This window comes from Falco peregrinus, chromosome 2, assembly GCF_023634155.1.
Source record: "Falco peregrinus isolate bFalPer1 chromosome 2, bFalPer1.pri, whole genome shotgun sequence".
Taxonomy (NCBI): Eukaryota; Metazoa; Chordata; class Aves; order Falconiformes; family Falconidae; genus Falco; species Falco peregrinus.
This window is the reverse complement of record NC_073722.1, coordinates 26823736-26847742: the sequence shown is the minus strand read 5'-3', so window position 1 is coordinate 26847742 and position 24007 is coordinate 26823736. Positions and strand designations below refer to the sequence as shown.

General features: G+C 36.8%; 1 protein-coding gene across 4 annotated transcripts in view; it reads left to right on the top strand.

The window, feature by feature from the left end:
- UBE2K (ubiquitin conjugating enzyme E2 K) overlaps positions 1-23282 on the top strand; it is a 43033-nt gene extending 19751 nt beyond the window's left edge. For 3 of the 4 annotated variants that reach the window (XM_005243197.4, XM_027794988.2, XM_027794990.2), the window contains 6 exons: positions 684-777; positions 6103-6161; positions 8531-8613; positions 17882-17981; positions 21436-21564; positions 21919-23282. In XM_005243197.4, coding sequence (XP_005243254.1) covers positions 684-777; positions 6103-6161; positions 8531-8613; positions 17882-17981; positions 21436-21564; positions 21919-21993 — 540 coding nt within the window. In that variant the 3' untranslated portion in view covers positions 21994-23282. The remainder of the gene's footprint in view (positions 1-683; positions 778-6102; positions 6162-8530; positions 8614-17881; positions 17982-21435; positions 21565-21918) is intronic. The other variant, XM_055797770.1, reaches the window with a different exon arrangement.
- The last annotated feature ends 725 nt before the right edge of the window (positions 23283-24007 follow it).

Genomic DNA, 24007 nt, shown 5'->3' with positions numbered 1-24007 from the left:
AACACTTCTGAGAATTGATTTCTGGAAAACATATGTTTTTTTCAGTATCAAAATACAGTGTTTTTAATTTGTAGGCAAGTCGATATGGGGTGTGAAAATGTTGAGGAGGTGACAGTGAAATTCAAGTGTATAAATAAATTGTACCTTACAGCTAAATATTAAAGATAAATATGATCTTAAGCAAGACTACAGTATTCTGTTTAGATCATCATATTGTTTAAAAATAGTGAATGCTCCATTTGGGGAGGTCTTTATTCCAGTGAAGATTACAATCGTGTCTATTACTAATTACATTGCTCTAAACAAGAAAAAAAAAACTATGTGTAACTTGGTCAATTTAATTTTATAGTCTACGATATGTAAAATTAATAGCTGATTTGAAAGATCATGGTCTTCCAAAAATGTAATCAACTTAAGTGTTAGCTATTACATTGTTGAGTTACTTTGCTTATTTTAGTGATAGTATTAAATAATATTATTTAAATTTCAAATGTTTCACAAATAGTCTATTTTTCATGAAGTAACCAACTGGAAGACAGCTATTTAATTTAGGTTACTATATTTTAAGATTTTTATTTATTTATTTTGAACAACTATTCTAAAAATTTAAAATATCATTTTTGGGGGAATTCTGTATGTCAAATGTTTACTTATGATTCTCTGTTTCTCTGTTTATTTTTAAGACGAGCAAAAATCAAATTAAAGTAGATCTTGTAGATGAGAATTTTACAGAATTAAGAGGAGAAATAGCAGGACCTCCGGACACACCATATGAAGGCAAGTAATGTTTTTGTGTATGCAGTCATTGTACGCTTCGCATCATGTGTCTTGGGATGCTTTGTTTGTAAAAATTAATTTACAGCATAAAAGTGTAGACCTACATGTTTTAAAATAGTCTGATTTTTTTTTTTTTTTTTTAATACGAATTCTAAGCTTGAAAAATATCTCAATTCAACTTTGGTGTTGCCTGAAGACGGATCTGTTCTACAGTAGGATAGACTGTCCCATATCAAGAGTTAATTTACAGGTATAAGTTGTGCAGTGTAATTGGTACAATTTTGACTTCTAGTTGTTTGTTTACATTCTTGATAGTTTAAGCTCCCTAGTCATGAAGCATCAGGAAATGGAGCTTTAGAATCTAATGTTAACTGTACATGTGTTTCTGTGATCTAAGGTGGTGGTCATTCAAAAACATGTTGCCTTTTCCTCAAGGAGAGATGCCATTGCAAGTTAAATTTGGGATTACTCTCTAGGCATCCATGGGTCCAAATACTTAATTTATACTGGGGGAGGATGACCATATAGGAGAACTTCATGTCTATAGCTCTTTTAAAAAAAATGACACCTTATCAGCTTTCTTGTTTATTAAAGCTGATATCAGTAATTGTGCATCTCTTCAGTCTGGAAAAAGCAAGATAACTTACTACATATTGAAGCTTTGACAGAAGCTAATATAGCCTATTTGGTCAGAGACACCAAATTACTCAATAGTGCTGGTACTTGTAAACTTTCTGCTTTTATGTAATACATAGGGAGCAGGCAGGCTACTTTAACTTCTGTTGAAGTTCCTTGGTGACAAACGAGGATTTATAACAGGTTGCCCAGAGAAGTTGTGGATGCCCCATCCCTGGAAGTGTTCAAGGCCAGGCTGGATGGGTCTTTGAGCAACCTGATCTACTGGAAGGTGTCCCTGCCCCTGGCAGGAGGGTTGGAACTGGATGATCTTTAAAGGTCCCTTCCAACTCAAGCCATTCTATGATCTATGCTTTTTCTCTTTGAACTTCCAGTAAAAAAAAGTTTCAAGGAGTGTTACAGGCAAATAAATTGTTTTGTTGGAAATGAAAACAATTTTGTAAGTTTCCAGTTGCTGTAGTTGCTCTATGCCTTGGAGCCAAGACTGGGACCTGAGTATTGCCCGGAGACCAGACACGTGCCATTTGTCATTATTTTGAAAATTAAATTCTCATCAAATGGGTAAATATCTGAAAATTGTTGTGTAGGTGTATATGCACTTGAAAGTGTTAGTGACTACTGATGGAAAAATTTGGTTGTTGCACCTTTGCTAAGGAGGACATCCCTTGTAATTTGCTTCTCTGGACTAGGAGCTGCTGGTGCAGCAGCATTGGACTTGAGAGCAGGGAGAGTCTCCCCAGTGCCTGTGTTGCCCCACCGCTCCCAGGGCCCAGGGCAGATAAAAGATGAGTAAACAGCCTGACACAGAGAATATTGACACTGGAGAATATTGGGCAGGTGTAAAAAGGTGTCAGAAGCTGAGGAGAAAGGAAATTAGCCTGGAAATGAGAGAACAGAAAAGCAGAAGCATTTGTAATGGTAAGGATGCTTCCCTCCAGAGCTTGAGTCCCAGAGTTCCTCTGCTGTCCAGCAAGTAACGGCAGGTCCCTGCCTGTGCCCCTACACTTTCCCCCATCATCTCTGTCCTCATCTCATCAGCCAGTAGTGTTTAGCTGACAGAGGACAATGTCTAAAAGAAGGTAATTTCTTCTGGTTATAACATGTGCCTTCAATTTAGAAGGAGAACTATGCCATGGATCTGAAATACATTGTTGTACTGGTGACCTGTTTGGAAGTGGATCATTCTGTTAAGTGTAACAGTTGGGGTTTTTTTTGCAAATATAGTTGCTCTTGTAAAACCAAGTCCTATATACAATTATTGCAAATACAATACAAATATTGCAAAATTAAGTTAATTGGATACTGGGAAACATTTCAATGGTGAGGGGGAGGGTGATGTTTTGTGGGGTTTTGGTGGTGGTGTTTTTTTTTACATTCAGAGTTAATCCTCAGGCGAGTTGGTTTGTATGGCTTGCCTTCCCCCCTGCCCCCCTCCAGGTCAGCACTACCTCAGCTAATAAAATGGCCCTTTTTTGGAGAACAAATTGAGTTATTCGAAATGAAAGATGTATTCATATGTCAAGTTAAAAACTGTATAGCAGTTCATAAAGAGGGTAAAAAAAGATTTGAACGTCTGTCTGGAGAACTGGGTTCTGTGTAATGCTGGATAATTCAGCTGGACCAAATTTTCAAAAGCTGAGCACTGTGTGTTCAATATTCAGCATATCCTGCTAACAAAAATCAGCAGTATGTATTTAGTGTGGAGTTTGTTGATGTGAAATGCATGCATACTTACATATGAGTACATTTAATGATGAGGATATTGTAAATATACCTTTTGGGGGGCTAAAACTATCGTGTACTGTGATTATGGGAGGGAGCCCATGAAAAAATAGTATGATCGTATGCTTGCTTTAGTCTAGAAGGCATATGCACCAAGAGCAAAATGAAGGTTACAGCACCCCAGTTTCTGGTGTTTCCTGACACTTGAATAATTTACTTTGGAATGTTAATATTTCTGTGTCATAGTTACATGCATTTATTCCTGTATGTAATTATGAAGGTCTTGGCAGTGTATGTAGCTTACATTTTTTGACTAATGCAGTAATCCTGTCATCTATAGTCTGAACAATGACACAGCAGGAAGTGCTTTATGAAGAAAAACTAATTAATGCAGTAGTTCAGGTCAGACAATTCTGTGACACAGGAGGGAATTCTAGGGCCATTGTGAAGCAAAAGAACACTACTGTTTGTTGTTGAACACAGTTGGTGAGGTATCTGAAAACAAACTGCTGCTGCAGAATTCTTTTATAGGTGATGTCAGGACTTCAGTTTGAGTTATGACTGAGAGGAAGAATGCCATCTGTTGTTGACAAATTTTACAGCTTTTATTTTTCTGTCGGTGTCAACTCATATTGATCAGTTATCAGAATATTGCAAGGCACAACGTAAATGGAAACACATCTGCATTCCATGTTAAAACATGTAGGTCTGGAGAGAGGACCTTTTGAAAGTCTAGATTAGTGGATGTGTAATCATGGTATAAATTTCAAGCCAAGTTTGAGCCACAGTAACTGTAAAATTTGTAATAGGGTATTTCTTCAAGGAAAATAGTTAAAACTACTCTCTCTCTCTGTTGTGAGACATGTTATAGTAGGAGTACAGAAGGGATATTCTGCAATTACTATTTAATTCAATCAAGTATTAAATAGCTATGAAAAAGCCATACGTATGCATACACCTTTTAAAAAAAAATCTGCAGAAATACTGGCATGAAGGAGTTAATGTTATTCACTTGTATTTTAAATGTAGTATTAAGGAAATTAATATCCAGATTTATTCAGTTTGTCTTAAAGCATATATTTTGAACTGTAAACTTCAGTGCACGATGATACATTTATACAGTAGTCCCTGCAGTTTTAAAATCTTTTGGACTTGTGCGTTCCAGGTGGAAAAAATTGGTGGCTGAATAGCCTGTTATGCAGAAGGCTGTAATAGTCTGTCTTGTAAAGACAAGTTTTCATGGTAAGCAGAAGAAATGGTAATAGCTAAGGATAGGTTTTATATTACCGTACAAAATGGAGGGCAGTAAAATCATACAGGGACTGGTGAATTTTTGCAATCCAGCAACAGTGTAATTGTTCTGTTTCTTAGGAAAAAATGCTGCTGAATTATGCTTCAATTCAGACAAAAGGAAAAGCAAACTTACTTAAGGTCTGTTGCTGATGTACATCTTCAAAAATATTTCGCCTGTGCTGTCCCGTAAGCAGACAAGCCATCAACTTAAACATTGACTATTACAAATTTGGATTTATTTGCCTGCCTTCTGTTGTATTTTCTATAATATCTTCTCAAGTTAGTACTGTAGTATTTAAGTCGGAAAGAACAGCTGTGGAAGGTAGTGTAAAATGCCAAACTGATATTAACCAGTTTCAGGTGTCATGTATTAGACTGAATTACACTTTAAAAGTGAGAGCTATTACTAGCTGCTAATGTGCGTTTTGGCACAGATTAAAAGGTGCCATAGACTGTAACTGTTCAGAGTATTCCTTTGAGTGGTTTTTCCCACATGTGAAACTTGCTGCCTCTATTGAGGCTACTTGAGAGTTGGTTTTGTATAGAGTGATTTGAACAGAGTAAATCACTCTTGAAGTCCCAAAGGAAATAGTTTGCAGCTTCTTCAACTTTAATTCAAGGAATTTATAAATGGTAACAAAGTGTATTGAATAAGGGAAAAGGTTTCTTTCTCAAAGAACAGCAGTAGGATGAGGAGAAAAATTGGAAGTGAGAATTGCTTTCAGTTTCTAAGTAAAAAAGTTTAAATTGTGTTAAATGTTTTGTTATACTGTGTTCTTTCTGTTATTAAACTACTGCCTGGCAAATGATTTTCAGTAAGCAGGCAGAGATAGTTTGAGATTGCTCTAGAAGACATCAGGATTGATAGTAAACTTGAATGTTAACAAAACTGTAATTGAAATAGACACAGGTAATAATATTGTAATGGGGAGAGAAAAATGAGAAGTTTAGAAAAGGGCAGTAGAAGGTGGTTGTGTCTGCCGTGCTCATACTATCCTTTATTGCATGCTGTAATCCTACAAACTATATTAATAGTAGGAGTATGTCAGTGTTTGCAGAGTTGGAGTAGAAGTTAACTGCTTCAGACAGTAATGTAGAACATAGCAGAAGTAACATTGGAGCCTCCTTCATTATTTTATTTTTCTCCCCCAAAGCATGGGAGCTTTTCTTAAATGACTTAGTTGAATGGTGAGTTCCAGAAAATGAAAAATGAAATACAGTCATTTTCAGTTGTGTAATTTTGAGATTTATTGGTGTGAGGTATCAGAAGAGAGTCAAAATAATATAATACCCTGTGTTCAGCCTGAGTGTTCTGTGGCCTGTTGCTTCATCTGTTTGGGGGGATGTTTGTTCACATTTTGATGCATTTTATGGAAATAGATTATGGAAATTACAACACTGGAAATGAGAAACTGTAGGAGAATGTACATATAATATACCAAAGAAATACAGATTCTGATTTGCATAAGCAAATACAGCTTTATTAAATTGACTTTATATGCATTTATTTACAAAATGTATGACATTTAGAAGTATCTTCTAGCTAATACTTCTGAGTAAATTTGAGTTACTTGAAAACTTACCCATTTAGAAAAGTAAAATTCATTGTCGTGAAAGACTAAGCTTGAGTAATGTTGTTTTTGTTTTTACTTTCTAACTTGTTGTCTTTTGCAGGTGGGAGGTATCAACTAGAAATAAAAATTCCAGAAACATATCCGTTTAATCCTCCTAAGGTACTGTAAACACTTTTTTTGAGTAGAATAATTTGGCTAACAAGTTGGTTTTGAGTATTCTTATTGATTTGCTTGCATGTATAGCCTCTTTGTAGTACCCGTGTTCCATTTTTCTTTTATTCTCTAGAAAGGCATTGGAGCTGTCCTATTTAGGTAGAAATAATGCAGAATGAATAGCTGTGTCCGATCAGAAGTACACTCTGATTATTCCTAGAAGTACAAACTGGCAAATTCTGGGGAGGAGCTTGTGCCTTATTATTGACCCTCAAGTAATTTCTTTTGGCAAGAGAAATACAGTTTTCAAATAGCCATAGTCTCTACATGAAGTAAAACTGCCTTCCCTCCCCCTCAGTATCGTTGAAGAAATGCTGTAGTAAATAAATATTGATTCTTTTAATTTCTTGGGCTCCATAACTTATATTTAGTAGTCTTGGCTGTAACCTACCAAGTTTCTACTAATAATGAAATAGTGAGGTGTACAGTTGTGTGACTTGAACCAATAGAGAAATATAATGGTCTTACTGCAACTCCATTGAAGGTTTGTATAAAACTTGTGATTCTGCTTCTATTCTAAATGGATCAATCTGAACAGTGCTCTCTCCAGCCACGTGCAGTGGCAACTGTATATTCCCATGTCCTGATTTAGTGCACTCTTCAGTGGCTTCTGATGAATCAGCAGACTCCTGAGTTGTCTGACGCTGCTTCTTGATTGGTTTTCCGTTTGCCTGAAAGATGTCTTTGAACTATGAATGTGTCCTAGATACTGATTATTTTCACCCTGGTATGTAATACTGGGAAGAAACTAGAGAAGAGGAGGAAGGGAGAAGTGCCAGTAGCTCGTAGCTCCTTGGCTTTTGTCCTTTGAATGACTTGCTTGAGGCTAGAGTGAAAGAAAGTCCTAATGAAATGTCCGTTGGTTTCAGTTCTTTCATCTGCATGTGTTCTGGAGGGAGCTAAAATAAGGAGAACTGAAACAGTTCGTAGATGCTGAAAGATGGGTCTGTGGACCATGGTTTAGTTGCTGCTTTAGGGTTTGGTGGTTTCCGTTTCTGAAGTTTATAGACAGCTGTTAGAAGCTCAGTGCACTGTAGCATAGTACTGCTGAGTCTGGAGTCTTGAATTGGAGGCCTTTTTGCTTTGTGTCTAGCCCTGCCTTTCATCCGAAGGATTTCTTTATCTCGTTCAGTATGTGCTTTGACAGCCATTGTTACCCGTCATTCACTATGAGAAATTACCTAGTATTTACATGGCTTTTTATGTTTTTCAGAGTGGTGATCTCTGATTTTCTGTGCTGAAAAGCAAAACTGTTATGGTCTTGCCAATTTATACACCATGATTGCACTGATTTTATTATAGCCCTGGATGTACAGTCTTTTGCTGTAGTGCCTGACAAATAATGTGTTCTCTGCACTGAATTGCTTGCAGATCAGGGGCAAAGTTGAAAGTTCTGTGCTGCATGTAAGATGTTTGTGAAGAGTTTTGGGTTGAGGAGGTAGAAATGAGAAACAGAGATAGGTCAAAGTCACTAGAAGGCAGTTAAAGTGCAACTTGAAATGAGGTGTTTGAAGAAAATGAAGGAGAAATTTCTAAAGGTGTGTATATATTCCTTTCAGAGGACAGCTTTGGGTTTTGAGACTCTTAAAAGAAAATGCTGCTTTTAACTCTGTCTTTAAAAAAAACCAAAATGAAACTGATTTTAATTATGCTTTATGAGCATGCATACACTTGATTTTACTGAAAAAATGTGCACATGATCAATGAATGAATGCCAGGACTTGATACTTTCAACAGCAAAGAAGAATAATTGTAACTTAATTAAGGTTTAGTTGTTTGAAGAGGTTTCTGTGTATGGGTAATGAGACTGTTGTAGAAGTGGTGGCATCCGCCAAGGAAATTTTTTGTAATTCTTCTGTAGCTACCAGCAATTTAGCTGAACGGTGAGATCCCATGCCTACGTTAAGAGTTTAGGGACTTGTCTCACTTTGTAAATGCTAGAAAGTCCATTTTTAAGTCTGTATTTGACAGTCTGCTTATGTTGAAACACTGATACTACTGGAGGATATTTCTAAACAGCTTTGTGTGATGCAGGGATATACACACATATGACAGTGTATGTAAAAGCAGTTAGGGATGAATTTGATGTCCATTATGTTTTTGAGTAAAGTAAGGTGCTGTCTAACAAATGGCCTTGCAAACTTGAAGCCTCCTGAAATAAGTGGTATCATATGCCTTATTTCTGGTTTTTAGCTTGCTATGTCCTAAATTAGCATTTATTTATAACATTATTAGGAATAGTGTATTTTAAATGTTTACTTAATATACTGCATTTAATAACCATTTTTGGTTTTTAAAATTGTCTTGTTTTGTAGGTGCGGTTTATCACCAAAATATGGCATCCTAATATTAGCTCAGTCACTGGGGCCATTTGTTTGGATATTCTGAAAGATCAATGGTAAGATTCCATATGGATTTAAATGTGCAAAATCAAATACTCCAGTGTCCTGGATAGGAAGCAACAGCTTATGTTGCTTTTTCGCTTTGTGTTTGTTTTTTGAGATGTTCTTAAAGCTTACAATACTTCACTGTAGTATTTTGAGTTGAAAAGATGCAAATGAAACGATTGCGTGGTGATTTTTGGAAAGTACTGAGTAGATATTATATGCATAGAGAGCTTTTCCAAAAATGTTTACACTAGGGTTTGGGTAAACACTTCATTGTTGTTGTTCTGGGTGTTTTTGTAGGAGTTATTTTTTTATTGTTGTTTATGTAGTTCTTTTCCATTAACAAATGCTACTTACTGCCTTCTGAATTTTGTCCTTTCAGCTTCCAGAGGTGTAAGCAGAAAAAACCCCAAGTGCTTATCTTCATTATCATTCTTGCCTTCTGCTTCCAAATAAAATTAGTTCTGAGAGAGCTAAAACAATGTGTGAAGTGAGTCTGGGAGTATAAAAGGTAACAGGTCAGCAATAGAAAAGGGAGAAGAAGAGACTGGCTGTACTGATTCTGTCTCATGGTTGTCACTGATAATACTGATCATTTGCACCTCTGTAAATCTTTTGACTTTTAGTTGCTGGTCAGTTGCTGTCTTTTGATTACTTGTTACTGAAAAAGTTTTAATAGCCAAAATCTGTGGAATAGACCTGTAAATGTCCAAACTGTAACAGCTGAAGTCATTGTTCATTTGTTTTTCCAAGGATTGACTTCACGTGGTTTGAAGGTCCTATGCACCAATTATAATGATAGACATGGTATCTAACATGAATGGAATTAATCTTTGTTATTTTCTTCCATGTCTCCCCCAAAAGAATAGGACTGTAATTCCCCACCAGATAATATCACTATCTAATCTGTACAAGCTGCAAATGCTTGTAAATTCAACAACTTCATCAAGACTGCTATTGGCCAAGCAGACATCAGTTGGGTTTGAAAGAGAAACTCTAGGGCAGAAAGCTTGAGCTGAGGTCTTGCAAGGTGACTCATCCAGTGTATTGATGTTCTACAGAGTGAGAAGATTATGCAAATCATGTGGCACAGGATAGTGTAAATTACTAAAACAATTTCATAATAATCGTAAGCTGTTGCCTTTTTCTGGAACTGAATGTTTTGTCTTATAGTCTTGGAGCACTTGATGTTCTTTCAGGTAGTAGAATTTTCAATATACATGCCATGGTACGTGGTGTGATTTTTATCAGTAAAGCCAGTGCACTTTTGTACCTGCACCTAGTTATTCATACTACCCTACAGTTCTGCTGGAGATTAATGACTCTTTAACTGTGCAAGTTCGGTTTCCTGGGAGATTGTACTCTAAACTCAATTATTTTTAAACAATTGAGATTTGGAAAGGAAGAACAGGAGAGGACATTTGACTTGTGTTCTTGTAGTCTTTGAAATTTAGATCTTGTACAGATAACTTAATTCTGTGTCTTGGTTCTGCCTGACAAAAAAAAAAAAGTTAATACCTTTTCTCACCAAGATTTGTATGTAAAATAAGAGTATTGGAACAAGATCTTGCCTTCTGTGTATTTAAACCAGCTGGCACAGGGAGCATGAATATTATGCCACTTATATACTGTTAAACATTTCCTTTGAAACACTGTCTTCATTTGGAAACTCTAAGAAAAGAATTTCACAGAATTTGTTGCTGGTGGTGGGAGGCTTCCTATACAATATAATCCTGTTTTCAAATGATTATTAATGTAGTGATCCCTTCATTTTCTAGTGGTGTTCTTGGTAAGTTTTGTTTTTTTCAATTGTAGGATGGTAAATGAAAATCACTTGACATTGTTGAAGTGCTTGGAAAGCTTCAGGTCCTTTGGAGAAAACTGTTGTGGCTACCTCCATCCTTTCTTGTTTGAAGAATTTCAGTATTGTGATAAGAATTTTTTTATGAGTAGCTTCCTAAAACTTCCTGAGCCACATGAATGGTTAATATTATTTAAACAGTTTGTTTATTGTTATTCCATATATGCTGTTTACACTGAGAAATGCCCACATGACCGTGTAAGTTTTCTGCATATGTAGGTTGGACAGTGGTTTGAATAAAATGATAGCTTCATTAGAAAGCAAACAAAGAACCCAAGCAACACCCCCTCAACCTGGATAATTTAATATTTGATGGATTTCACCAGGTATTGAAAGGTAAATGGGGCAAATGCGATTCTGAAATATTCTAATGGCTGTGTTCTTAGAAAATGTATTTAGCTTCACAGTCTCTCTTGTCAAATCTTTTAGTAACAAGCTCTGTTTCTGAAGTGCCGCTTCATTGACTTGTAATGCTCTTAACTGAATAATGCTGCTCTTGTTGCTGTGTTCAAATGTAATTCTCAAATTCCTATGCATATCTATGTCTTTCAGTGGGGTCAGTGGGAGTTGAGGGACAGAATTTGGGCCTGTGGGACTTAGTGGGATTTCTTAAAGAGTTAATAAACTGATAAAGTACACATTTATATGGTGAATACAAATACAAAGATTTTAATGTGTTTGTACAGTTTACAAAAAAGTCCCTTTCCTACTCACCCATGCTATGATAATGATTTTCTATTTTAATGAGCGTATTTAAGGTATTGTTCTGCATATTGGCAGGAGGTTTTATCAGTTTGCAAAGTAATGCCTTTAAATGATTCTTTTTTTTTATAAGTCTAATGGTATTCTTTCTCCCCACGCTATATGCTTGATGCTGAAACTCTTTGCAGCTGTGGATTTTCATCACGTTTAGATTTGTAAATACCTGTTACGCCGGTTTGTTTGCAAAACAGCTACTGTTGGCTGGTTGAATTAAAATAGGAGTATGATTTTGTAGGAGTACTGTTTATGCTGATCTGGTATGACTTTTGTTATGTGGTTTCATTTACCGTAGCCTATATTTATCTTCCAGGTTAGTATTCTGTCTCAAAATTTTATACTTGGATATAAAATATATCTAGTGATGTTCATTGAAACCTGAGAACTAAATTACTTGAAAGCAGTTCTGCATAAATCCCTTGAGCAGTGATCACGAAGTGATTGTGTTTTGTCTGTGTGTATGGCTACAAAAAAGTCTTGGCTCTTGTGGTTTTGACAGTCTGTCCTGGTTTTGGCTGAGATAGAGTTCATTTTCTTCCTAGTAGCTGGTACAGTGCTGTGTTTTGGATTTAGTGTGAGAATAATGTTGATAACACACTGATGGTTTAGTTGTTGCTGAGCAGTGCTTACTCTTAAGACAAGGCCTTTTCAGTTTCCCATGCTCTGCCGCTGAGGAGATGCACAAGAAGCCAGGAGGGAGCAGAGCTGCGACAGCTGACCCGAACTAGCCAAAGGGATATTCCATACCATAGAATGTCTTGCTTGGTGTATAAAGTGGGGGGAGTTGGCCAGGGGCTGCTGATCGCTGCTTGGGGACTGGCACCCATCGGTCAGTGGGTGGTGAGCAACTGTACTGTGCATCACTTGTTTTTCTTGGGTTTTATTTGTGTCTCTTTTTGTTGTCTCCTTTTTCATTCTTTCTTACTTTACTTCAAGCTGTTCTTACTTAACCCACAGGTTTTACCTTTTTCTGATTCTTCTCCCCACTGGGGCAGGGGGTGGAGAGCAAGGGGAGTGAGCATGCAACCGTTTGGTATTTAGTTGCAGGCTGTGGTTTAAACTGTGACACAGTCAAAATAAAAATTAATAAGAATATCTTTTTCATACTGGCTGTACTGGAGGATTCATGCTTCAGCTTTAGTTGAGATGCAGAGATTATTATTTTTAATAGATATATATTATATATATATATATATATATAAAAAATAGATATATAATAAGCAACAGCCAGCTTGTTGTAATAAAATTTTCTTGGGTATCTGAACCTGCTGGTTTTTGTTCAGGGTGTTTGAGCCTGAACTTCCTTAAAGCTTTGAGAAAAATGCAGAGAATATTAGTATTGTTTGGGGGAACTCTTCAGTGAGTAGGCTGTCTTCCCCACCCCAGCACTATGTCAAAGCTATTCTATTATTATTTTTCTTTCCCTAACGGGTGCCCATTCTTGTATTTCTCCTGTAAATAGTAACTATACAACAGGCTTCCACTCAAAGGCTTTATTCTTTTCCTCCCTTCTTCCAGATTCCATAAACCTTTGGTACAAGTTCCCAGAGCTTTTCTCTTGGATTAACAAGCTTAGTTATTTTACAAATAGAATAAATATTGCAGACTGTATTTAAATAATAAACTGTTCTCAGTAGCCATGTTTGTTGACAGAGTGGAGCACCAATGTGCTGGCTGCAGCTGTTCCTGCTGTTCTGCTGGGTTACCTCTCCGAGTAACCGGCAAGGTTGTTTCCAGATAGACATGTACAGAACATAAGTAAAAACATGCTAAATGGAAAATCACTTAGCCTTTAAATATGAAGAAGAAAAATTGGCAGTGTTTCATAATCTTCTTTAGGACTCTTTCAGCTCGTTGAAAGGTAAGAGATTTCTTACCTCAGGCATGCTGGGTACAGCTGGCTTGCTGTGCTTCTTAAGATTATCACTATATTAACCCAAACTAGGGGTGCTCTTTTTTTAATGTAAATGCCCCAGGATATTACCTTAAAAAAAAAAAAAAAAAGTGTAGGCGAATAAAACATCTATCAGCTTTCTTTGTTCTGGTTCAGTCCAGGTTTCCCTTGCTGTTTAACAAATGTAATGCCTATAGAAAGCCTTGGTTTTGGATAGGATCTCTGGGTGGAGGCTCCTAGTTTGAAGTTCTCAGAGGGACAGTGCTTCCCTGTAGTGAGCTCTCCGCAGCTCACTGGTAGATGTTACTGGTCTTTCCTCGCATTTTGTAGGTGTCAAACTTGCAAGCCTGCATAGCGGCTAGGCGGCAGCATTTTGAAATGGGGGTGGGAGTCAAGGGTTATTGTAAACCTTAGGAGAAAACGGGGGCCTGTGCTGTCATATGCAAGGCAAATAGGGTGTTGGGATGTAGAAAGTTTTACCTGCAAAACTCATGATACAAGCTGTCTGCTTTTTATTTATGATTGGTCAGGCTTCCACTGGAGTAGTGTCTTCACTTTGACTGTTGTATTCCAAGGAAGATGGGAACCATGGGAAAAATCCAAAGTGAAGTAAAAAGAATGATGGTCTAAGCAAATACAACCTGCAGTGAAAGTTTGGAAAGCCATTTTAGTATGCAGAATATCCAGCATGGCGAAACAACTAAAATAGATTTTCAGAAAAAATCTTGTGAGGCTCCAGTTAAAAACAGATTAGACAGAAGTCTGACAGGAGTGAAACCAAACCTTGCCTTTGGCAAGGAGGAGAGAAAAAACCTAAACCCCAAGCATGCAGCTAGCTTGGGTTACCAAAGGGGATTGGTTGAACTCCATGAGATGTTGCACATAAATCCACACCTAGAAATAAACTTCAAATGTGAGAAGAGCTGGAAATCTATTTTTTTCAGGATTCTATTCTAGAAAAAATAAACCCTTGAGGAGCACTAGAAAATGTTAAAGGCATGTATTTTTCCACTGGAAGTTCATTTTAAGGAGAATACAACTCTTCCACTCCCGCCGCCCCCCCCCCCCCCCCCAGCACATTCTTCTCAGCTTGTGAGGACGTTGTCTGGGGGTATGTGTTGGGTTTTTAGTTTTGTGTCACTATCAGCCCAGATTCTCCTCCAAAACTGGTGATGAGAATTGGTTTTGCTTTTTGCTGATGAGGAACATGTCTTGTCTTACTAGTGTCTATACACGTAGTTCTGGGCAGTCATCTCCATTCACTTTATTCTCCCAAAATAAGGTAATGGGAAGGAAGAAGAGCTTTTTAAGGTACTTGGGAAATGAGAATCTATTTTTAGCTGTCCCTCCAGTTTCTTCTGGGAATTTTCATTTATGTCTGAAAACTTAAGACTAAGCTACTTAGAAAATAACAAGCCTTTCTTACTTTCTTTGATGTGGAAAACTAATTGGTGTCCTAAAGGTAGAAAATATTATATGAGTATACAATAGTTGTATGAAATATGTCAGATTTTTTTACCATTAATCACAAACTTTAATTTCCTTTTGTCAATACTGACAGCAGGTGAAGCTGTAACAGGTTTTCTTTTATGATTTGAGGGCTTACTTCTTTAAATATTTCTGTCCAGTGAAGACTTTGTCTTTTTATGCGTGAGATGTGAAAGCCACTTTGAGACATGGGACTTGAAAATAAGTTGTAAACTACATTTTTAAACCTTTCTACGTATGTAACTAAACTTGGCTTGTCTATAACCTTATTATTTTGGAGTTTTGAGTTTTCTGAGCATATAGCCATCTGCATATCCAAATGGATGAGGTATTTATTTATACTACTCATTTTGAAATTGGAATGTCAGAACAGAAGTTCACGTCTCAGTATGCTATATATAAAAATCTACAAACATAACAGATGAACAGGGCTGAAAGGGCCTAGCAGCTTGGAAAGCCAGAGCCAGCTAGAGCCAGCACAGAACTTGTGTTCTAGACATCCATGGCAAATTTGGTCCTTAGTAATGCCCTCTGCTCCCCAAGGTATCTTTTCCACTCCTAGAAGATACAGCATAAATGGAAGTAAATTGCATGTAAAAGCAATGCAAGGGGCCACAACCCCTTTCCTGTCGTCTTCTCTACTTTAAATAATGGCAGTGTTTTCAGATGTTTCTAAAGTAGAAGGATTTCTGTAAAAGAAGGTGCAGAACAGCTTGCATTTTTTGAAGGTTATTGTGGTATTAGTTATAGCTGATAGATATTTCGTGTTAAGTCTATCTTTAAAACTCCACTAACTAGCATAATAGAATTCCTTAACTGGGAAAAAATACTTGAGCTTTTATAGTGTGTATTGTTGATGTGGTAGTTCCTCAAATTCACTGCATAAAAATAAAAAGGGTTAAATCCATTTGAGCATAGTAATGCCTGAAAGACTTAGCATTCTGTGACACCTGAATGCCAAAATAGTAAACATGTTGCATTACACTCATTTGGTATTAGCAGAGACCACTGTGAACTGTCATCAATGCATACATTAAATAGATTAATTTCAAGACTGTATAAACCAATAAGGATTGCAAAGAACAGAAATTACGAGAGTAAAATAGCATAGGTACATGTAAAGCAAAAATATTGCTATGTTATTTCACTGAAGTTTTTGTGTGTGTGATTTAGGTGTGGAAAAACAAGATGTTTATTACTCTTTAGTTTACTGTGTTAACCAGGCTGTCATCACACAACTGAGGGTATGTTTCAGTGACTAGGTGTTCTTCATCTGATTAAATATGATCTTAGTAGTTAATCCCCAGCTTTGTGATTTAAAGAAACATTCTTTGGCTTGGAACCTGAAATACTTAAATTTAACTGGAAGAGAATCTGAAATTTGGGAGGTGTGGTGGGGTGGTGTGCAAGGGTGGAGTTTAGTTATTAAGTAGTAGGTTTGGAAAAGGAGAATTATATGTAGAATTCAGATCTAAAAGCATGAGGGTTTTTTGAAGATTTAAGCCTCCAAAGTTCAGCTTGAGGGACTTGAAGCTGATGTAGCAGTTGGAATGAGACAATATGTGCTAATTAAAATCTCTGTCACTTGGGATGTTTCTCACTTGCGTTTTGATGTAGAACACTGCACTGTTAAAACTCAGTGATGATTATCAAGCTAAAAAAAAAGTTTCTAGGAAAAAATCTTCTAGAATTAGAAACAATTAGGGAAGAAATGCCATATTTGAATAGTTAGTGGCATAGCAGGAAAGCTGTAAATGTAATCGTCTAGGAATATAATATTGACGTGTCACAGATGTACCTCCGTTTTACAAGCATCTATTCTTTGTTCATCTGCATACTGTACTGGAGTATCTCAATACAATGCCTTGGTACTAGAAAATACATAAATTACTGGAAAATACATATATTTCTGAAATGTGAAACTGGGAATAGACTTGCAAACTTGTTTCCTTTGTATCTGGATGTTCTGGTCAAACTGTTCCACACCTACTCTAACAGACTCCCTGTGTTTACTTTCAGTCTTCTGAAAAGAAGAAACCATTTTCTGTTGACTGAAACTTGAATGGTTTGTCTGTAAGAAACTGGATGCCTACATTTCACAACTTTCCTCTGACATTTCATGTGCCATAACCATTTTGCTCAAACCTAAGATGTCACATTTACCCACTTACCTTTCTACTAGTACTTAAGCAGAGTAAGCAGTTCTGTGTTTTGGCTTGAACATCTGTCTGTGCCTTCCCCACAGCAATTAAGAGCTACTGAACTCCTTCAAATCCACTGAAATACTGAACTTTCACAGATTCACTGGGGTCTTTATTTGGTTTCCAGTGTGTGCCTGCTGAAATGGTAGATCAGAGAGAGTACTCGTGGTCAAAATCTAATTAATCTGTGTATTTAAAATGTTACAGCTTTCCAGATTTACAGTGTATAACAATTTCATACCTCTACTTTTACTATATTATTGAAGTCTTTTGCTCTAGGTATACTTCTGAAATCAAGATAAATTATGAGATCTTGGAACTTTAGAAGTTCCAACTCTAGAACTACGCTACCTTCAACAGGGTTCTTTCACAGGGGCAAAAGAGTGACTTTACAGCATCATCATGACTACAGGATGTTTTCCTGCTTCTGACAGTCATGTCAGGTTGAAATGAGAGGAAGCTGAGATAATATTTTCAACTGCACATTCTGTAATAGCCAAACCCTTTTATTATAGTAGTAATTCACTATGTAAATGGTTGAATTTTGTTGAAAAAAAAAAAATCGTATTAAAACTGATCAATGCAGAAGATATCTAGTATATAAAATTATTTATCTGTTACAAGTATTTAAAACACAGGTCGCTATTTCTGTATATGCTATTTTGCTATGAAGAATGCCAGCAGAGGGAGCACACGTGGGCTACCAGTTGAGTACCTAGACCTTACATAAGGTGCTGTTACTGGTAGTAAGGAAGAATGACACCAACTTGAATTGCCTTTTTATTATTTTTTTTCATCTGAAAAAAATTCTGTTCAGTGGGCATGGTCAAATGTGTAGGTCAAGGACTGTATTGTCCAAAAGCATTGTTAATAAGAAAGTCCTCATTTAAAACCCTATTTAAATATATCTATGGAGTGGTATTGTAATACCTATAAGCCGCAGCAGTTTAAAGTTACTATTCTTAGACTTACAATCTGTACACATACTCTTGTGTCTTCTGTGATACTAGTACAGGAGCAAAGGTGAGTACAGGCTTGGGATTTGGTAAAGTCATTTTGAAATTTTTTTGTTTTAGGGCAGCAGCAATGACTCTAAGGACGGTGTTGTTATCACTGCAAGCGTTGTTGGCAGCTGCAGAACCAGATGATCCACAGGATGCAGTAGTGGCAAACCAGGTAAGATACTCGGTTGGCTGTGAATTTGTAACACTTCTGTAACCTTTGCTAACTCAAATTAGGTCCCAAACCTTGGGGGAGATAAAGATTTTGAAGAATTCATTGGAAATTTCCTTTACAACTAAGTGTGAGTTACTACAGTGTTTTGTGCTCTTTACTGTTTGGATTCCAGAGGAAGCAGCAGTTATTTTTCAGTGTCAGGAAGTTTATTTTGTTAGTTTTGTTCCTTATTTAGCTTGTCAGAAGTGTCAGGAGATAACAGCATAGTAAAATGAATTCCAGTACAACTTGCCTCTTAAAATCTAAGTCTTCTAGCGTAAGAAAAGCAATGTTGTTTAAATTAGTTTAAAATGTGTTTTAATTTGGTGGCGTTCATTGGATTTGGTTTGGGATGTAACTCCTCTTCCAGATTAATATGAATATTGTTGAGCACTCTATTTGTTTAATGTCAAAATTTTATGAATAATGGCTTTACGTGAATTACTTTTGCCTGTTCTCTGAATGAAGCATCCTGTGTATTTTACCTTTGTAAGTACTTGGGATAACCGTTTTAGTCACTGGTTGAATTGGTATCAGTAGAATTCTATAATCACAGGGATCGTTACTTTTCAGACAGTAGCAATAACCTGTAAAAAGTAATACAATGTCAGTTGAGTCTTATGCCATACCAGGACTGACATGGATCTGTTTAAAGTGTTGATGAAAGACAGGAACAGTCATTCCATAACTTAATAGTCCAACAGTTTTCAACAAAATTCCAAGTATGGCATGTTCTTTTCCTTCGTACTTGAGGGGGGGTAGGGGTGCAGGGAGGGAGAGAGAGAGAGAGAGAGAGTAAAGGCCTGGCTTCCCCATCGACTGCTAGTAAGGCTGTTGGTAGCAACAGAACAAAGCGAGTATAAGGTTCTTCCAGCATCCGTTTCATCTATATATCCTGGAAGTCAGGACCCTTCAGGGTAGTGTGTACTCCTTCCCTCTAAAAATCTCTGTGGGACGATAGGTTAGCGGTTTATCAAACCTGTTAGGATTTGGAGGGGAACACGGAAATCGGAGGTAGCCCATTGCAGGACTGGGTGGAGGAGAGCTGTTTGTTACTGCTATAGTCAGTAGTAAGTACAGAAGGGCTTGCGTGTGGGATTCTGCAGTACTGTAAGGCTGCTCTGAACAAATGTCCCTGAACAGTGCTGTCAGACTGAATTGCTCTGCGCAGGGAGCATTGTTGCAAAGGCCAGCAAGGCCACCAGGCATGTCCCTGCACTGGTTTTTCTTGCCAGATGCATGCACTTGCTGTCACATGCTATTAAACAAAACCACTTTTTCCCTTTTTACAAAGAACAAGAATAGCGTTTCCCTTTCTAGCCCTGATGGTAGAATTCTGTGGGGGAATCATAACAGTCTCTAGGAGCGCTTGAGCTGGAAAGAGTTTTTTCTCAGGCAAAGAACTTCATGAGGGTATGTGACCAGTGGGACTGTGGCATGGCTGATGTGGGGAGAATTCAGTTTCTCCTGTTCCCTGCAAATACCTGCATGAAAGCACCCAGTTCCTTCATATGTGTTTTATTTGGTGGTGGCATCCTTCTTAGTTTAGATTTGTTCTAACACTACCACCACCCAAAAAAAAAATTCCTTGTGAATTTGTTTATCCTCCATACTTATTTTTCATTATGTTAGTTTACTAAGCTATGTGTTAGACTACTAAGCTGTCCAGGTAAATGGCAGTGTCCTACAAGCTCTTGGGCTGAATCCCAGGGAGAGTTCCTGTTTGAATAACGGCAGCATTTTCAGACACCAGCTGTCTGGTGTCAAAACTACTTCAGTTAGTTGCTGGGTTTTTTTAAAGTACAGCAATTTTAACTATCTCAGATTCCTAACAGAGAGACATCAGTAAAAGGTGCCTTTAGGCTTTTCTCAATTCAGTGAGAAGCTAGATATTTACGGGTACCTAAGTAAAGGAGTTTTAATTATAGAACACTGACACCTAGTTCTGAATAAAATGCAGTTATGACTAATTCTTGCACTTCAGCTGGTTGCTTTTTATGCTTAGCAGTGTTCTCAAAAATATTTAAAAAATAAACAACTAAAACTGGGGGAAGATCTCTTAAGAGTAGAATATAGTGTGTCAGGATGCTACTGATGCTTAACTTACTCCTTCCTCTTTTCTAGTCATTACAACCAAAGAAATTTATTACAGACTGCTGTATTTAGAACACACAGAGTTATTTCCAACAATAAATTGTCTCCCATGTTTGTTTTAATGCCATTAATAAACAGGTAGTAAATGTACAAATTACTTCATTTGGAGCAGAATTAGTGGGAGGTGTACAAAGCACACTGTGCAGTGTAGTTGTATGTGTAGGAGAGAGAAAATGAAATGTACAACGGTAAAAAGTACTGTTTTCACTTTGTCAGTGCTTTATAGACTTAATAGTTGTTTTCATGTATTAATAAAAAGCTTTGATAATCAGCCCTGTTTCTGTCCTTAAGTATACCTAAATATTTGAATAATAGATTTCCCGATATCTTGTCTTATTATTTAGTGCTAAAATTTATTATATATCTAGAGATGACAATACCTACGTTTTTCAAAAGTGTAATGATTAAGGGAAAGAGTCTTTTAAAAAAAAAATAGAAAAAAGCTTGATACTATGTATGAAAATTGCTAAAATGGGAAACTCATCTTGCTTTTCTTAAGTACAGTTTATGGCAGGTGACCTGCTTTCTTGGCTTTTGAGTTCTTGGTGCAGGCTGAAAATTCTCTGTGATAAGGTCTGTTCTGTTACTTGTTAGTGATGGGATTGGTGCAAAATAATATTTATGTACCGTGTGTCTTTTTTTTTTCTGGCAAATAATAGCTTGCATGGAAAGAGTTGAAGCTTCTTAGCTTTTTGCACCTGCTCACCCGTTTTTCAGCTCTTCTTTTGTCATGTACACTATCAATATCCTTATTCTCAGGAGGAAGCCTGGTAGTAAAATGTCAGCCCTGAGTGAGAAACTGTAGACCTACTTGAAGTGTATAAAACCGGGCATATTTTCAAGCGATTAAGAAAAACATTAGAATAGTATGCAGTTATGTACATTCAGGAGATGTTAACAGAGGGGTAATTTGTGCTCTGCCATGCTGAATGTAAATTTTCAGTAGCTGTGGTAAACATAGCTAATTTTCTTTTGATCAGTGCAATTGAGAGCAGTACCTGATTGTACACATAAAATACCTATTGTGTGTGATTTAACTTAAAGGCAAATGCATTAAGGCAAACGCTTGCATAGGTCTACTCTATGTGTAATCCTTACGTCCAAATTTCATTTCAAAAATAGCAGCATGATCAGTGTGAAACACTGTTGAAGATACTGTATAAAGAGTGATGGATTGCAATCTGCCACATCATCTTGCTTTTTGGTTGGATTGCTGAGTTGATTTAACTTTCTCCTTCTCCCCCTTCTCTCTTTTGTGTAGTACAAACAAAATCCAGAAATGTTTAAACAGACAGCTCGACTTTGGGCACATGTGTATGCTGGAGCACCAGTTTCTAGTCCAGAATACACCAAAAAAATAGAAAACCTTTGTGCTATGGGCTTTGATAGGGTAAGTATATATAACCTCAATATTTTTCAGTAGGGGCAGGGCAAGTATATGTATATAAATACAAGGAGTCAGTAGTATACTAAAGTAAGACTTGCTACATCCGTGACCTTTTGTAGGTCTAATCATTCTGTTTTGCTAATTATTTTTAAGGATCAGAGTTTTAAAATACTATGTTATTAGTAAATCTTGTGAGCTACCCCTGCCTTTTTGCAAACAATTTTTCTATAACTTCTTAGTTAAAATTGAGCAAATGGTAAACTAATGTTCTGATCAATCTGTGAATTTTCTTGCCACTTCTCAGAGCTGCAGGTTCACACACTGAAAAAAATCATTGCTTTTGTCTTTTCATTGCAGAATGCAGTAATAGTGGCCTTGTCTTCAAAATCATGGGATGTAGAGACTGCAACAGAATTACTCCTGAGTAACTGAGCCATGTAGAGAGAGCTGCTTCAGTAGTCCAGCTTGCCCCTTCTGGAGGAGCATCACCATCTGTTATTTTTAGGATTCTATATAGATTCTCTTTTAAAACTGGCACTCTTGCCTGATGATGCTGTCTAGGCACTATTGGAGACTGAAAAAAAACGCTCTGTAAATAAAGCTAATTAAACATCTGTGTAAATTTAAAAAGGGGAAATACTTTAATTTTTTTTCTTACTAAATATTGTAAAAATTCTTTGAGCTCAGCTAAGATAATGGGGGAAAAACATGCCTACTTTAGTGTTTAGCAGTGTGACGAAGACTAGCAGGAACTTGCTTCAGGATTTTGATTTAGTAATTCAGAAAGCAACATTTTTGAGTGTTAATCATCAGAATTGTTGGTGCCACTCATCACAGCTATCTTACTGTTTTTAACATGGATCCTATGTGCCTGTGGATTGACCTATATTTGCATGCTTGTACTTAATAGACATATTAGGTAGGGTCGCTGAAGAGAGCACCATTGAAATACTCGATTGTTCTTGTAACTTTTTTCCTGAAAGATTTTCAAGACTTACCCAAAGTTCCAAATGGTGACCTATTCAGAACCGGTTTCTTTCTAGCTTATTAATTGGGAAACCTGATTATCCTCTCCCTTACATCATACAGCTGAATATCCTCACTAAATTATGTTCCGTCATCTGTGGGTATTATGTGTGCCATTTACAGTAGTCTAGGCTCCCCTTTTAAAAAATATATTTTGAATTATCAGTAATGATTTTCATCTATCATGTTTTCTACACAACACAATCTTATAAAGAGTATGCCTCGATATAGCACAAAAAGATGGAGCTGGTTTTCTTTCCTTTTTTTTTGTCTTAAATAGATGTAAAATGTTCTTCAGTACATTCTGGATAATATGATTTCACTGGGTTTGAAGGAGGAAAAAGCTGATACTCTAGTGTACTGAGAATTAAAAATTTTTTTTCTTCGAGTACTTGATATGATGCAATCAGCTGTTTTTTGCAGCGGTTTTCTAGCTTTATTTTGGGCTTCGATTTAAGGATTGTTTACCAGGTACTTTAAAATTCATCCTTGCTTGCATTTTTCTCTAGTTGACACATGGAGGCTGTGTTGGTGTTTTCACTGTACATACTTCAAATGCACATAGAAGTAGAAGTGTGTTCTCAATTTAGCTTTCTTTTGGATTGATGTTTCTGATAAACAAGAACTGAAATCTTATCTTGGCTTGTACATACAGTCAGTCGTCTTATTCGTATTAAAATGACATTTCCTCCTGAGTGCAAAAGCTTGAAAATTATTAGTTTTGCAACTTCAAACACTAGTACATCTATTTAAAGAGAGCTGTAATGTCTTTTTGAATATGATGCTAACTTTTGAGAGTATATCTGACAAGGAAGTTCAGAGAAATCCTCAGACTAGAGAGTGTGGGGGTTGTGGATAATGGAGTACTGTATAAGTCATCTTTTCCATGACTCTGTTTTCTCCTAAACTGTGGATTAGCGGGGTGGGGAAATATATGTCTGTCTGGGGTTTTTCTGTAGCCATGAAGTACAAGTTGAAATAGTTTCACGCTTCATAGACAGTCTGTTTTATAAAACATACTAGAGGAAATCGGGAACATCAGTGTATCTGTTAAATATCTGGAGCATAGTGTTAGGGGAACAGAACCAGAAAACAGGGGTGTAGAGACCTAGCTAGTTCAGGGATGTTCCCCGTACTGCTCTGTCTGATGTTTCCAAACTTAAAATACTCCGGGGCACAGACAGTAAATACTTTGAACTCATATCAGTGCAATACTAAATGCATTTGCTTAGTCTTTATACTTACTGCTTTTTAAGGTATAGTCAGTGGTCAGTTTTCTTGGGTTTTCTTGAGTTAGTGTAGATCATTTGCAATGATGCCAAAGGAAACGAGTTGTTTTGTCTTTCCTTATATTTATTTATATTTTTTTTTTAACAAGAAGCTGCTACTGTTCAGCTGGTTTGCTAGGTGAAAACCAGGG